The sequence below is a fragment of the Sycon ciliatum genome, chromosome 2 (genome assembly GCF_964019385.1).
Source record: "Sycon ciliatum chromosome 2, ocSycCili1.1, whole genome shotgun sequence".
In the NCBI taxonomy this organism is placed as follows: Eukaryota; Metazoa; Porifera; class Calcarea; order Leucosolenida; family Sycettidae; genus Sycon; species Sycon ciliatum.
In genome coordinates, this window is record NC_088644.1 from 49,411,245 (window position 1) to 49,425,744 (window position 14,500).

General features: G+C 47.6%; 2 protein-coding genes across 2 annotated transcripts in view; both read left to right on the top strand.

Moving 5' to 3' along the window:
- LOC135810337 (fibrillin-2-like) overlaps positions 1-14,035 on the top strand; it is a 22,561-nt gene extending 8,526 nt beyond the window's left edge. Inside the window, exons 3-6 of the mRNA XM_065323826.1 lie at positions 1,236-1,401; positions 2,280-2,382; positions 3,690-3,835; positions 13,905-14,035. Coding sequence (XP_065179898.1) covers positions 1,236-1,401; positions 2,280-2,382; positions 3,690-3,821 — 401 coding nt within the window. The 3' untranslated portion in view covers positions 3,822-3,835; positions 13,905-14,035. The remainder of the gene's footprint in view (positions 1-1,235; positions 1,402-2,279; positions 2,383-3,689; positions 3,836-13,904) is intronic.
- Positions 8,934-13,959, top strand: LOC135810678 (uncharacterized). The gene is made up of 2 exons (XM_065324170.1): positions 8,934-9,604; positions 13,905-13,959. The coding sequence occupies exons 1-2, from the start codon at positions 8,934-8,936 to the stop codon at positions 13,957-13,959; spliced, it is 726 nt and encodes a 241-aa protein (XP_065180242.1).
- Positions 14,036-14,500: the final 465 nt, after the last annotated feature.

Genomic DNA, 14,500 nt, shown 5'->3' on the forward strand with positions numbered 1-14,500 from the left:
CCAACAGGTGACATACAGGCAAAAATCAAATGAACTTGTACAATGGATGAAGTACAGCAGAGAGGTGATAGAAATTTAATTATAGTGTTTATCCAAAATTTCCATTGTTCCTCGTACTATCCTGAAGAGAAGGGAAGGAAACGTTTGGTAGATGAAAGGAAGTGTCTACTTGACCATGCGGCTTTGTGTCATTGCAAGAGAACTTACAGATTGCGAAACCAAAAAGTTTATCCACTAAGCAACATGTAAAAAGTTGTGGAAACTGTTTCTATGTACTCTTTTAGCTGGGTGATACGCGTTTTAACTTTTAAGTCTATGATCCGAACACAGGCGGCAGTGTGTGTTTTAAAACAATGTTGCGTCGCTGTGGCCAAATTAGTGGCCAAATTAGTCGATTTACATGTATGTGAAACTGGGCTGGTTGCAACAGGACACTGACTTCTGTTTACACCTCCCTACTACCGGTTTAGACTCTTTCTCGGTGCAGGTGTTCGAAAAACTTGAAAGAAAATCACTGTGCATTGGCGACTGCTGTTCAGTCCAGCACTCGTTTTCATCACAATTCGAATCGAAGGCGGTGTTAACCCCAAGTAATTCCTCAGAAGTTTGGCAGCATTGTCTCTACTTTATTGGTTGCCATAGCGACGAAAACGCCCTTGGCTGTCATCATGCGATCGTGAACAAATGAATAGTGTTCTTTGATGGATGCAAGGAAAAAATGGACAGTCCGGATACATTATATTTATTGAATATACATTTGAAGTAATTATTCTCTTGAAATGTATTCAAAAATTGGAACATACTAGTAAGAGCAAGATGGCTATGTGCACCAATACATGTATCTATATTATCTGGGAAGTCTGGGAGCACGCACTGTCCATGACGTGGAAGTATCCGAAACTCTGAATCACATACGTCTGGCCGGGGAAGTGCCAGAGACCTGGCGCATGACGCAAATACGAGTACACGTATTTCAACAAAATTGGCAAAAAAATTCACGGCTCGCGTGAGACTCGGTTTCTCTATATAGAGGCCGAGTTTTCCACATCCGTAGGAACGCCACCACCCTTCAAGGATCAAGGCGCAGATGCAGCTCCTAAAGTGGTTGAAATTGGCAAAGGATTAGTAATATTTCCACTAAAACTCGCCCGGAGGTTGCCTGGAAGACCGACGCGTCCGTAACTTCGGTATCCAGAACAAAAGAGGTGTGGGTTAATATGTCTCTTTCTGTGCAGATCCTGATGAGTACATAGCCATCACATCTTCACCACCACTATCAGCTGGTCAAAAGCAGGGGAGCACAGAAACTTTGACAACTGGAATACTTGTAGTAATCGGCCTCACAGGAGCAATCGTGGTTATCACTGCCTGCGCGGTAGTCGTCTATTTGTTCTGGACAAGGTATGGTATTGTGTGCCAGTTCATTGATCATCATTATATTTAGAGAATAATAATTGCCCGCTCCAAGCATCCTGTACTGATCAGATGTGATACTGTTTTGTTCTTCCTTAGTCTTGGAGCTCTTCACGAGTACATCTAGTTGGATGATGGCTGTGCATGTACATGCAGGCTCATTCTAGACAGAGTAATGGAGACGAGATTTGACTCCAAATAAGACTAATACTCTAACACACCGGTGTGCTGGCCCCAAACACGCCCCGGATCAATGCTGCCATATTTCGCAAGTTGGCAAACAGGCTGAGCCGCTCTGAACCAAATGCACCTAAAACAGACAGCCTGGAAGGGAAATGCTCACTGTTCCTGATTCCTCACACCCATGTTTGTCTCCCTAGATTATCCGTCTCCTTACTGTGCATGTGATACTGGTCCTGTGCAGGGTGAAGTGCATCTCAAGTGAGTTTCACTCACACAAACTCTGTAGCTTTGAATTTTGCAGTGAAGCACAGTGCAGCTTTGTGAAGCTAATGGCCATACACTTCAAGCCATCCGCAAAACAATTTTGTCAAGTGGTTGAATTAAGCAGTAGGCATGTAGTGCGTTTGTGTCAAGAAATGAGCTGCTTTTAAATTTAAATAAGATTTGCCTCTTTCTAAGGTGTTGTGACTTCGGACTCAAACTCCTACTGAGCAAATCTACAAGAAAGCTCCATTCGGAGGTTGTCGGAGTGGAAAGATTATGTGCCTCTTATGTGCTTCAGGCGGCAGTCAAGACAATAAACAAGTGTCAGTCAGTCGGTTGAGAAACCGCTAGTTTCACCAACCGGAGCAGCCAGTTTCCTTATCTACTTCTCTTTCACAATTTTTTCCCTATCTCTGCAGAGTGTGGAAGCGGAAGCAGCTCATGCAGACGATGGTCAACCAATCGGCAGTATCGGGTCAGTGGCCTACAGAGCAGCCTCCTGCATATCAACCGCTAGCCGAGGTGAGTTGCGGCATGCGTAATGTACACACCATGCCTGCAACAGGTAGCCTATGAGGCGGGCAATGGCCTGAAATGCATTTTACATGTACAGTGGAAAAGCCTCTTATACCAGCAAAGCAAATACCGGTATATGCTTAGATTCAATCCTGTGTTGCCATAACGGGAACTGAAATCCAACCCATCTAAGGCTGTGTTTACATGAGGCGTTTCAACCCGGGTCAGATTTCAACCCGCCATGCACACAAAATGAATGGCGCATTTACATGACGCATTGCGCTTGACCCGGGTTGAAATTTCGCCCCGGGTTGATTTCAACCCTCCCCTTGGGGAGAGGGTTGAAATCAACCCGGGTCAAAGATATCGTACTACGTATTTCTGTGCGTATCTCGCGCCAGGTTTGAACAGCACTGCACATGCAAATTTCGCGCGAAAGGATTCACTTGACCATGCCGGACTCCAGAAGTGGAATTTTTGCGGCATATCAGTATTTGACCCGGGTCAACTGTCTTCATGTAAACGCTCACCTATTTTGTCTATCGTACAGACTTTCAACCCGGGCTGAACTTGACCCGGGTTGACATTTCTCATATAAACACAACCTTAAAGATGGCAAGATAGAAAGATGGCAATAATACATATTATTATACAGTGCTGCTCATTGAAATCTAGTCATGTCACTCAAGTGTATGTCTTGCATCATTTAGCAGCCCAGTGTTCGCAGGTCAATGGCTGCGCAACGCCCGGTGTGTACTTGAGTGACGTGACTGGATTTCATTTGAGCAGTACTGCAGTATGGACCCTGTTCGACGTGTTGGTGTTTTGTCATTCGTTCACAGCATTGTGGCAGCCAGTACACAATGTACATGCAATACATATTATTATGTTTTCAATATTTGCATGTCTTCTATCATTGTGTGCACCCAGTGTGCATACATTTACCATTACATCACCGTCTGGATGCATTACGTCATCAAGTATGCACAGTTTGCATGCATTACGTAATTTCGCACCGGATCTCTGGCAATATCACATGTATATGCGCATGTGCATGTGAAAAAGGACCATCGGAGTCGGTCATACTATGTGTTGAAAATGTGCATGCCTTACATCACTGTGTGCAAACAGTTTGCATGTTGTTGTTGTATACTTTATTTATAGTGGAAACAAAACATGCATTTACCATTTTCACCACCGTCTGGATGCATTACGTCATCAAGTATGCACAGGGTGCATGCATTACGTAATTTCTCACCGGATCTCTGGCAATATTAGATGTATACGCGCATATGCATTTTTTTACTGTACAGCCGTCCACATTCTACTCCAATGACATCCCTGCATACGATCCGCCTCACCACACCACATCATTCAATGGCCAATTGCTTGAAGATATTATTCCTCAGACGGCCGAGGACGCCCCGAACTTTCAGGAGACATAACGGCCGCAAATCTGGTAAGCTATTTGCTAGGGCTTGGGCAACTCTATCTCTAAGTTTCCAAGCAAAAAGCCTGAAATGCCTTCTTTTCTATTGAGGTAGCATATGCCTCAGCAACCAATCAGCCTACAAGCCACATTACATATGTTAGGGGTTCAGAGCTAGTGAGACTTTTTGGAAAGTTTAATTTATTTCAAAATTTTGAAGGACGCTTCACGCAGCTTCATTATACTTGAATTGTTTGCAGGCAACCTGCCTACACTCAAGAGAGCACTGCATTTCACACAAATCCATTGGTATCGTTACAACGTTTCGGTCTTTATGACCATCATCAGGAATGAAGTGGACATGGAAAGAACAGCAGTATAAAAGAAGGAGGCAAGCAAGCAAAGCACGGTACATAGTGACAGCGCGCGTAGAGAAGTGCAAAGCGCGTCATGGCGGGTGTGCATTACTACATATACATGACAACACAAGCACAAACGGTGAGGAAAGTAGATACTGCGCTACAGCAGTGATAACAGCCCAGTTCCAGTCTCACACCACCAGTGAGGTGTCTAGAGCCCCGCGCCACTCGCAGTAAGGTGGTGTTATAGCAGATCCCAGCCACTGTTATTGTTAATTTCCGGGGATCGCTCCCTGATATTGATGGCCTCCCGGATCCTCCTCCTGGGGCGGTCACGCTCAGAACCGAGAACCCGGATACCTGAGAAAGCCGTTGCTCCCAATGGCAATGGGTCAGATGCATGCTTGGCCGCGAAATGCTCACCCAGCGCGGTGCCGCTCACTGTGTTGCGTGCGTCGTCGTTGTGTTCTTTTGTCCTGGTAGCGAGGCTGCGGTACGTCTCTCCGACATATTTATCACCACACCTGCACTCGAGGTGGTATACAACATTTCGCTCCGTGCATGCCCCTGAACCGGACATGCAGGCGACACAAGCAGCTTTGGGCCGCCCCCGTTTACGGGGCCTGGACGGGTCTACATACCTGCGGCATGGTGGTTTGCGGAGGGCAGACGTGCAAATCATAGAACTTAGTCGGCGGTTCCTGTAAATCAGCTGGGCATTTATCTTGTACTTCCGGAGTAATTTATGAATTTTGTTGTGGATATACTCGGTGTGAAACGGTAGGTTGAGGGTGACACGGTATTCATTCTGCACTCTGACACGTCGGGGGCGCATAGCTCGTTCACGTGCCGAAACTATAACTGACTCTGGGAAGTTGTTGAATTTTAGGATGTTGGTTACTTTTTCTTCACTTCTTTTTAGGGTGTCGGCATCGGAGGATAGGCGGACGGCACGCAGGAACTCAGAGGAAGCAATTGCTTTCTTTTGCTGGTTGGGAACTGACGAGTTGTAGTCTGATACCAGTCCGCTGTGACATGGCTTGCGGTATAGTTCATAGGATATAGATCCATCTGGTGAGACATGGACGGTCGTGTCCATGAAATTGATTGAGCCAGTCAACTCCGTGGATTGGTGAGTGAATTTAATATTAGGATCGGCATTATTGAAGTGATCTAGGAAACTCTGCAGAAGTTCCGGACCGAGGTTCCACACAATGAAAACATCATCGATGTAGCGCTTGTACAGAACTGGGCTGGCAGGTGCACTACGCAAGAGCGAACTCTCTAGGTCATGCATGTACAGGATGGCAAAGGGGGGCGCTAGGTTATTGCCCATAGCCACACCATCCTTCTGGTGGTACACCTGCGCTCCAAACCGGAAGTAGTTGGAGCTCAGCACATGTGCGAGGAGCTCCTTGACCTGCCCAATTCGGAAACCGAACAGATCGATGCTGCCCTCGTGTTGTCGGAGGACTCTCATGACTGCTGCAATGCCATCGTTAATCGGGATGCTAGGGTAAAGGGCCACCACATCCATAGTCACAATGATGGTGCCGGGCGGGGCCTTGAGGTTGGGAAACGCGCTCCTCATACACTGGAGTGCTTCAACAGTGTTCTCCAGGTGTGCTGGCACGAACTGGAGACATTGATTGAGGATGCGTTCGAGGACTATGGAGATGTTTGTAACTGGGCTGCCGCAGGCCGCAACGACTGGTCTGAGAGGAATATTGGACTTGTGGTCTTTTGGAAGACCGTACATTTCAGGGAAGCTGTTGTCACCCGGCATCACGGCTGTGTATAAATCCTTTTCCAAGGATCCCTCGCAAACTCGGCGGAGTATCTTTCGGGTCTCCTCCTCCCACTGGTCGATAGTAAGCTCAACTTTCTCAAACCGGGACTCGTCCGACAACAGGGATTCTGCCTTCTCCAGGTAAGTGGTCATTTTCATTGCTACAAATTTGTTGCTTTTATCAGATTTTTTTATGATGACCGACTCGTCCTTGCCGACCTTCATGAGCTGCTCACGATCAGAGTGAGACAGGTTCGGCTGCGGCACTCGCGAGTTTTTGTACAGGGCCATTGCTTCGCGCTTGAAGCTCGCCAGGCTGTACTCTTCGTCCTTGGACAGTTTAGGGCCCTGCTGGAAACCATGTGCCTTCAGGTGCCAGATCTTGGGTTCAAATTTGGCGGGACCTCCGTCAGCCATAGATGGCTGCTGTTCCGAGGACTGCCTCCACCAGCGAAGAGAGTACGCCATTCTTTCGACGCCCACCTCGACGTCTTGCATAACTCTCTGGTTGGCTTTGCCAGCCGACGGAACAAAGCCCGGCCCGAGTCTAAGGAGGTCCAGCGCCTCACTCGACACACAGTTGTCTAAGTCAAGAGCACATCCAGAGCGGTCTTGCGTCGTGACATTGTTGCGGTGACCACCTGCAGGCAGCTGGCAATGGGGGAAGCCCACGAACGACTGCTGCTGGCATAGACGCTCTAGCTTAAGGGTGAGCCGTCGTCGGGAGGCAAGTCGTTCCGCATGACACACAGCATTGCACAAGGCACGTAGCCAAATATAGTCTTGCTTGGAGTACGAGCGCAGGTCGGCCCTCCGCGCCGTGAATAGTCCATAGCAGTGGGACTTCCACCGAAATTTGTCCTCGATGGCATCCCTCAGAAGGTTGCGAACATAGGCATCGCGACGGGTAGCTCTGGAAGGACGGGAACCTATAGGCTGGGGCACGCTGCGCTGAATAAAATATGGGACTAAATGTTTCCGCCGACATTGAAGCAGAAAATGCACCTGACAAAGACTCCGCTCTAGTTTCCATGCCCACTTCACGAACAACCAGGGCGTCTGAGTCCTTGAGGGGGAGAACCGTTTCAAAATTTTGAACGACGCTTCACGCAGCTTCATTATACTTGAATTGTTTGCAGGCAACCTGCCTACACTCAAGAGAGCACTGCATTTCACACAAATCCATTGGTATCGTTACAACGTTTCGGTCTTTATGACCATCATCAGGAATGAAGTGGACATGGAAAGAACAGCAGTATAAAAGAAGGAGGCAAGCAAGCAAAGCGCGGTACATAGTGACAGCGCGCGTAGAGAAGTGCAAAGCGCGTCATGGCGGGTGTGCATTACTACATATACATGACAACACAAGCACAAACGGTGAGGAAAGTAGATACTGCGCTACAGCAGTGATAACAGCCCAGTTCCAGTCTCACACCACCAGTGAGGTGTCTAGAGCCCCGCGCCACTCGCAGTAAGGTGGTGTTATAGCAGATCCCAGCCACTGTTATTGTTAATTTCCGGGGATCGCTCCCTGATATTGATGGCCTCCCGGATCCTCCTCCTGGGGCGGTCACGCTCAGAACCGAGAACCCGGATACCTGAGAAAGCCGTTGCTCCCAATGGCAATGGGTCAGATGCATGCTTGGCCGCGAAATGCTCACCCAGCGCGGTGCCGCTCACTGTGTTGCGTGCGTCGTCGTTGTGTTCTTTTGTCCTGGTAGCGAGGCTGCGGTACGTCTCTCCGACATATTTATCACCACACCTGCACTCGAGGTGGTATACAACATTTCGCTCCGTGCATGCCCCTGAACCGGACATGCAGGCGACACAAGCAGCTTTGGGCCGCCCCCGTTTACGGGGCCTGGACGGGTCTACATACCTGCGGCATGGTGGTTTGCGGAGGGCAGACGTGCAAATCATAGAACTTAGTCGGCGGTTCCTGTAAATCAGCTGGGCATTTATCTTGTACTTCCGGAGTAATTTATGAATTTTGTTGTGGATATACTCGGTGTGAAACGGTAGGTTGAGGGTGACACGGTATTCATTCTGCACTCTGACACGTCGGGGGCGCATAGCTCGTTCACGTGCCGAAACTATAACTGACTCTGGGAAGTTGTTGAATTTTAGGATGTTGGTTACTTTTTCTTCACTTCTTTTTAGGGTGTCGGCATCGGAGGATAGGCGGACGGCACGCAGGAACTCAGAGGAAGCAATTGCTTTCTTTTGCTGGTTGGGAACTGACGAGTTGTAGTCTGATACCAGTCCGCTGTGACATGGCTTGCGGTATAGTTCATAGGATATAGATCCATCTGGTGAGACATGGACGGTCGTGTCCATGAAATTGATTGAGCCAGTCAACTCCGTGGATTGGTGAGTGAATTTAATATTAGGATCGGCATTATTGAAGTGATCTAGGAAACTCTGCAGAAGTTCCGGACCGAGGTTCCACACAATGAAAACATCATCGATGTAGCGCTTGTACAGAACTGGGCTGGCAGGTGCACTACGCAAGAGCGAACTCTCTAGGTCATGCATGTACAGGATGGCAAAGGGGGGCGCTAGGTTATTGCCCATAGCCACACCATCCTTCTGGTGGTACACCTGCGCTCCAAACCGGAAGTAGTTGGAGCTCAGCACATGTGCGAGGAGCTCCTTGACCTGCCCAATTCGGAAACCGAACAGATCGATGCTGCCCTCGGGATCCTTGGAAAAGGATTTATACACAGCCGTGATGCCGGGTGACAACAGCTTCCCTGAAATGTACGGTCTTCCAAAAGACCACAAGTCCAATATTCCTCTCAGACCAGTCGTTGCGGCCTGCGGCAGCCCAGTTACAAACATCTCCATAGTCCTCGAACGCATCCTCAATCAATGTCTCCAGTTCGTGCCAGCACACCTGGAGAACACTGTTGAAGCACTCCAGTGTATGAGGAGCGCGTTTCCCAACCTCAAGGCCCCGCCCGGCACCATCATTGTGACTATGGATGTGGTGGCCCTTTACCCTAGCATCCCGATTAACGATGGCATTGCAGCAGTCATGAGAGTCCTCCGACAACACGAGGGCAGCATCGATCTGTTCGGTTTCCGAATTGGGCAGGTCAAGGAGCTCCTCGCACATGTGCTGAGCTCCAACTACTTCCGGTTTGGAGCGCAGGTGTACCACCAGAAGGATGGTGTGGCTATGGGCAATAACCTAGCGCCCCCCTTTGCCATCCTGTACATGCATGACCTAGAGAGTTCGCTCTTGCGTAGTGCACCTGCCAGCCCAGTTCTGTACAAGCGCTACATCGATGATGTTTTCATTGTGTGGAACCTCGGTCCGGAACTTCTGCAGAGTTTCCTAGATCACTTCAATAATGCCGATCCTAATATTAAATTCACTCACCAATCCACGGAGTTGACTGGCTCAATCAATTTCATGGACACGACCGTCCATGTCTCACCAGATGGATCTATATCCTATGAACTATACCGCAAGCCATGTCACAGCGGACTGGTATCAGACTACAACTCGTCAGTTCCCAACCAGCAAAAGAAAGCAATTGCTTCCTCTGAGTTCCTGCGTGCCGTCCGCCTATCCTCCGATGCCGACACCCTAAAAAGAAGTGAAGAAAAAGTAACCAACATCCTAAAATTCAACAACTTCCCAGAGTCAGTTATAGTTTCGGCACGTGAACGAGCTATGCGCCCCCGACGTGTGAGAGTGCAGAATGAATACCGTGTCACCCTCAACCTACCGTTTCACACCGAGTATATCCACAACAAAATTCATAAATTACTCCGGAAGTACAAGATAAATGCCCAGCTGATTTACAGGAACCGCCGACTAAGTTCTATGATTTGCACGTCTGCCCTCCGCAAACCACCATGCCGCAGGTATGTAGACCCGTCCAGGCCCCGTAAACGGGGGCGGCCCAAAGCTGCTTGTGTCGCCTGCATGTCCGGTTCAGGGGCATGCACGGAGCGAAATGTTGTATACCACCTCGAGTGCAGGTGTGGTGATAAATATGTCGGAGAGACGTACCGCAGCCTCGCTACCAGGACAAAAGAACACAACGACGACGCACGCAACACAGTGAGCGGCACCGCGCTGGGTGAGCATTTCGCGGCCAAGCATGCATCTGACCCATTGCCATTGGGAGCAACGGCTTTCTCAGGTATCCGGGTTCTCGGTTCTGAGCGTGACCGCCCCAGGAGGAGGATCCGGGAGGCCATCAATATCAGGGAGCGATCCCCGGAAATTAACAATAACAGTGGCTGGGATCTGCTATAACACCACCTTACTGCGAGTGGCGCGGGGCTCTAGACACCTCACTGGTGGTGTGAGACTGGAACTGGGCTGTTATCACTGCTGTAGCGCAGTATCTACTTTCCTCACCGTTTGTGCTTGTGTTGTCATGTATATGTAGTAATGCACACCCGCCATGACGCGCTTTGCACTTCTCTACGCGCGCTGTCACTATGTACCGCGCTTTGCTTGCTTGCCTCCTTCTTTTATACTGCTGTTCTTTCCATGTCCACTTCATTCCTGATGATGGTCATAAAGACCGAAACGTTGTAACGATACCAATGGATTTGTGTGAAATGCAGTGCTCTCTTGAGTGTAGGCAGGTTGCCTGCAAACAATTCAAGTTTAATTAATTTATTTTTTTATTACAGCATCTCATAGCACAGTGAGAACACCGGCCAATACAAAGAGAGAGGGTATTAGCCAACCACGGCAAGGAAGGGAGAAGGGGAGGAGAAGAAAAAAAATTAATGGCAAGCATTGCAGTGTACAAACTTACTTGGCAAATGTTTTGAGAAAAGTATCTTATCGTGTACTTCAATAATCAAAACTAATCAATAATAGCTTTTCGGCTGTTTCCTTTTCATGTTTATAATCTTCTCCTTCTTTTACCATGGTTGGCTATCACCCACATCTTCCCGTTTTGACTGCCATAGGAAGCCATAAGATGTTGAATAAATAAATCTGATAATACTCATAAAAAGGACACACTTCAGGCTCCTTACAAACATCTTGAAAGTTTTTGTCTTCACAAGTATACTTTCAAGCCTTCTCGTCAGGTGAAATACAGGCAAGGGAAAAGGAACAGGAACAGTGGATTAAATACAGTAAGAAGGTGGTAAAACAGCGCAAAGAAGAAGATAGCTAAAGTAAACAGCGAAAATTGGAATATTGACACAAAAGTTATACACATAACAAACGTAAGTTTAAATCTGGGAGTGAGGAATGGATATACCATGTTTCATTTGTTTCCTCCTTTCAGCTTCGATTATTGAGTCGAGTGCTCATTGGTGCAGTTACAACTGCCCAGTTTCAGCAGTGTAGTTACAAAAATGCAATGAGTGTTTTGTAAAACAGAGAGGTTCCAGGCTGTCCAACGAGAGAGCTTGGAAGCTCAGGGCCGTACGCTATGCTTTTTTGCCTTGATGACCTAGACAAAAAAAAGCATAGGGATGTTATAAATTCTTAAAAAATTCTTTTTTTTTTAAGACATAACCTGGGATTCGAACCCACACTATCGCGCGCCCTGCATACATCCCCCGATACACTTCGCATACATACTAATTCTTCCAAGTTGCTTCACGTTATGATCTTGCATTTGAAAGCCCTATTTGAATATGCATTGTGGCCAGCCGTCTTTGATGGTATAGTACGGTACGGGATAGGTACGGGGCAGGTACGATCGAGGGTAATACGACACCGTCTACCGCCTTGATGACGGCAAAAAAAGCATAGGGATGTTATAAATTTTTCAATTCTCCTATATCCTGGGATTCGAACCCGCACTAACGCCCTACATGCATTCCCCCATACACTTCACATTCATACCCATTCTTCCAAGTTGCTTCACGTTATGATCTTGCGTTTGAAAGCCCTATTTGAATATTGCGGCCAACTGTATGTGGCCAGCTGTGTTTGATGGTACGGTACGGTACGGGACAGATACGGGATAGCGCCAGGCGTGACACAAATACACAAACAAACACACAAATACCAAATTAAAGCTGTGTGGACCCTGGCTAGCGCCAGACGTTACTGAAGTAATGTCTTCTGCATAGCTACGGGAATAAAGTGATCTATACCAAAAGGCAGAGCTAGTTCAAACAATAAAAGGAGGATGAAAGAAGTGTTTTTACCCCGAGCTTCACGTAGTAAGCGGTAATCAAACATTGAGGGATATGTATCAGATGCAGACTGCTATGATGCACATCTGAACGTGTGATTTACAAAGAAGAGCTCAGGGAGCGAATTACATGTTTAATACATCCGTATTCTGTTGGACACGTTGAGTGACCTCCACCATTAAACTGCGCTCTTTAGCCGACTAGACCCTCCTGCACACAACCATCAGCATTGCGAGGACACTTCTGTAGACAATATTGATAAACTCCTTCAGACAGCTGTTTCGCTAATACATGGCTCATCAGTGAAGGTAGATGTTGTATGATTAAAAATATAGACCAAACTGCTATTATATAGGGGGTTTCCACATACAAAACAGGCATAGCTGAGGTGATAACGCGGGAAAAAGAAAAGTGTGAAGTACTGTTGACGCGCATGGGACATGCATGCAGCGTCGGAAATTCGGCGTGGAAAATCAATCACTATTCAATGCAGAAATAACGTGCCAGAATCAGAGTACTATGTAGCTAGTGAGAGTCTGTGTACTAGTATTGCAGTTGTCCGACTGCCAAGCATCTTGGCGCGACGGGCGAGCAGTACAGTGTCATGCCCCAGGGGCTGCTGTGGCTGTCGACGTCGGCGGGTCGTGAGGTGCTTTCGCAGGCCTTCATGGCGCTCGGACAACCGCAATACTAGTACACAGACTCTCACTAGTACTCGCCTTTCCCTGACCCCTGTAATTGAACGTGCCAAATGCAATCTCCGTTTCCTTATGCACCGTGTCCACACCAGCAGCATCAGCCCTCTTCTGAAAGATAGAGTAGCCCTCCAACCTCCCAGTTACACCCGTGGCAATGACAATTGCAAATACGTTGTTCCGCTAACTCGGCGAACATCTGGCGACAGCCGACCATTGGTTTCCGCCGTGAAGCTTTGGAACACCCTGCCACAGGAACTCACGTCCGCTCGTCGTCCAACTCCGTTTAAAATATTGCTAAAAGTGTTTTTCTACGGTTAATATGGCCGAATAGCACCCCCCCCCCCCCTCTGGCATAGGTCCTCATCTTCCTATTTCTCCCTGATTGTTACTTCGTTCGAACTTGACTTGTAATTACCGGTACAAATACTTCCTTTTGACTGTTTTCTCATTTTCGCAAGTGAAGCTTTATCGAGCCACACCTTTTATTCTATCGCCATCATAATATTGGGCATCAATGCCCGTTTGGTTTGCGATGTAAAATAAAACTTCAAACAAAAATCAAACAAACTCTGATTCTGGCACGTTATTTCTGCATTGAATAGTGATTGATTTTCCGCGCCGAATTTCCAACGCTGCATGCATTTCCCATGCGCGTCAACAGTACTTAACACCTTTCTTTTTCCCGCGTTATCACCTCAGCTATGCCAGTTTTGTATGTGGAAACCCCTATATAATAGCAGTTTGGTCTATATTTTTAATCATTCAACATCTACCTTCACTGATGAGCTATGTATTAGTGAAACAGCTGTCTGAAGGAGTTTATCAATATCGTCTACGGAAGTGTCCTCGCAATGCTGATGGTTGTGTGCAGGAGGGTCTAATCGGCTAAAGAGCGCAGTTTAATGGTGGAGGTGACTCAACATTTTCTTCAATGGCCGAGAGCTCTGTCGCACCCTGTAATTCTATTGGACAAGATCAGAGAAAGAGTTGAGAGAGAGGCTGTAATGGGGTGGGTGCTGATCTATCAGGCAAACGCTAAATTGTGCATACTACGTTCCAATGGTACGTACACTGAGATAAAGTGTTGTTCTCTGCTTTTGTTCGTTTCTGCACTTCTACAGGAGCCTTGCTCAACAGAAACCCTGCAGCCTTGCTGGTCGGATTGTCCGCGCTTGACGTGGAACTATTGTACATGAAGTAACAAAACTGCAGCTGAAACATTCCTTCATCTTTCAGCCATTCTGCTGTCTAATGTACAGCGGCATTTTTGTTGTTGCTCTGGATACAGCAAGATGCGCACCAACAACTATGGCTATGCCATTACCTTAACGTGCTTTTTGCTTTTCTCTGTATGCGCAGCCTCCGCTATAACCATCCTTTATAACCACACATCCTCCCAACACTCTCCAAGCGGTCTCTAGGCTACGCCAACCGCTTCTGCTTATTTCTAGATAGAGCGGAGTGCCAGCAGCAGCTTTGGGCACACGTGTTTACGCCTGAGCGCTGCCGGAGCCTACTCATGCTTTGCCTGCATGTTTGTTGATTTTTTGGATCAGAATTGGATAGTTTCAATCACGAATAATCATGTAGCTCATCCGTTACAAGCACATAGCATTGCTGTGCCGTCAAATCACCCTATCTGTCCTTGTACTAATGGCTGCTCCACTCAATGCACAACTCCGCTTGCTCCTTTGCACCATGAACATGCATTCTGAGA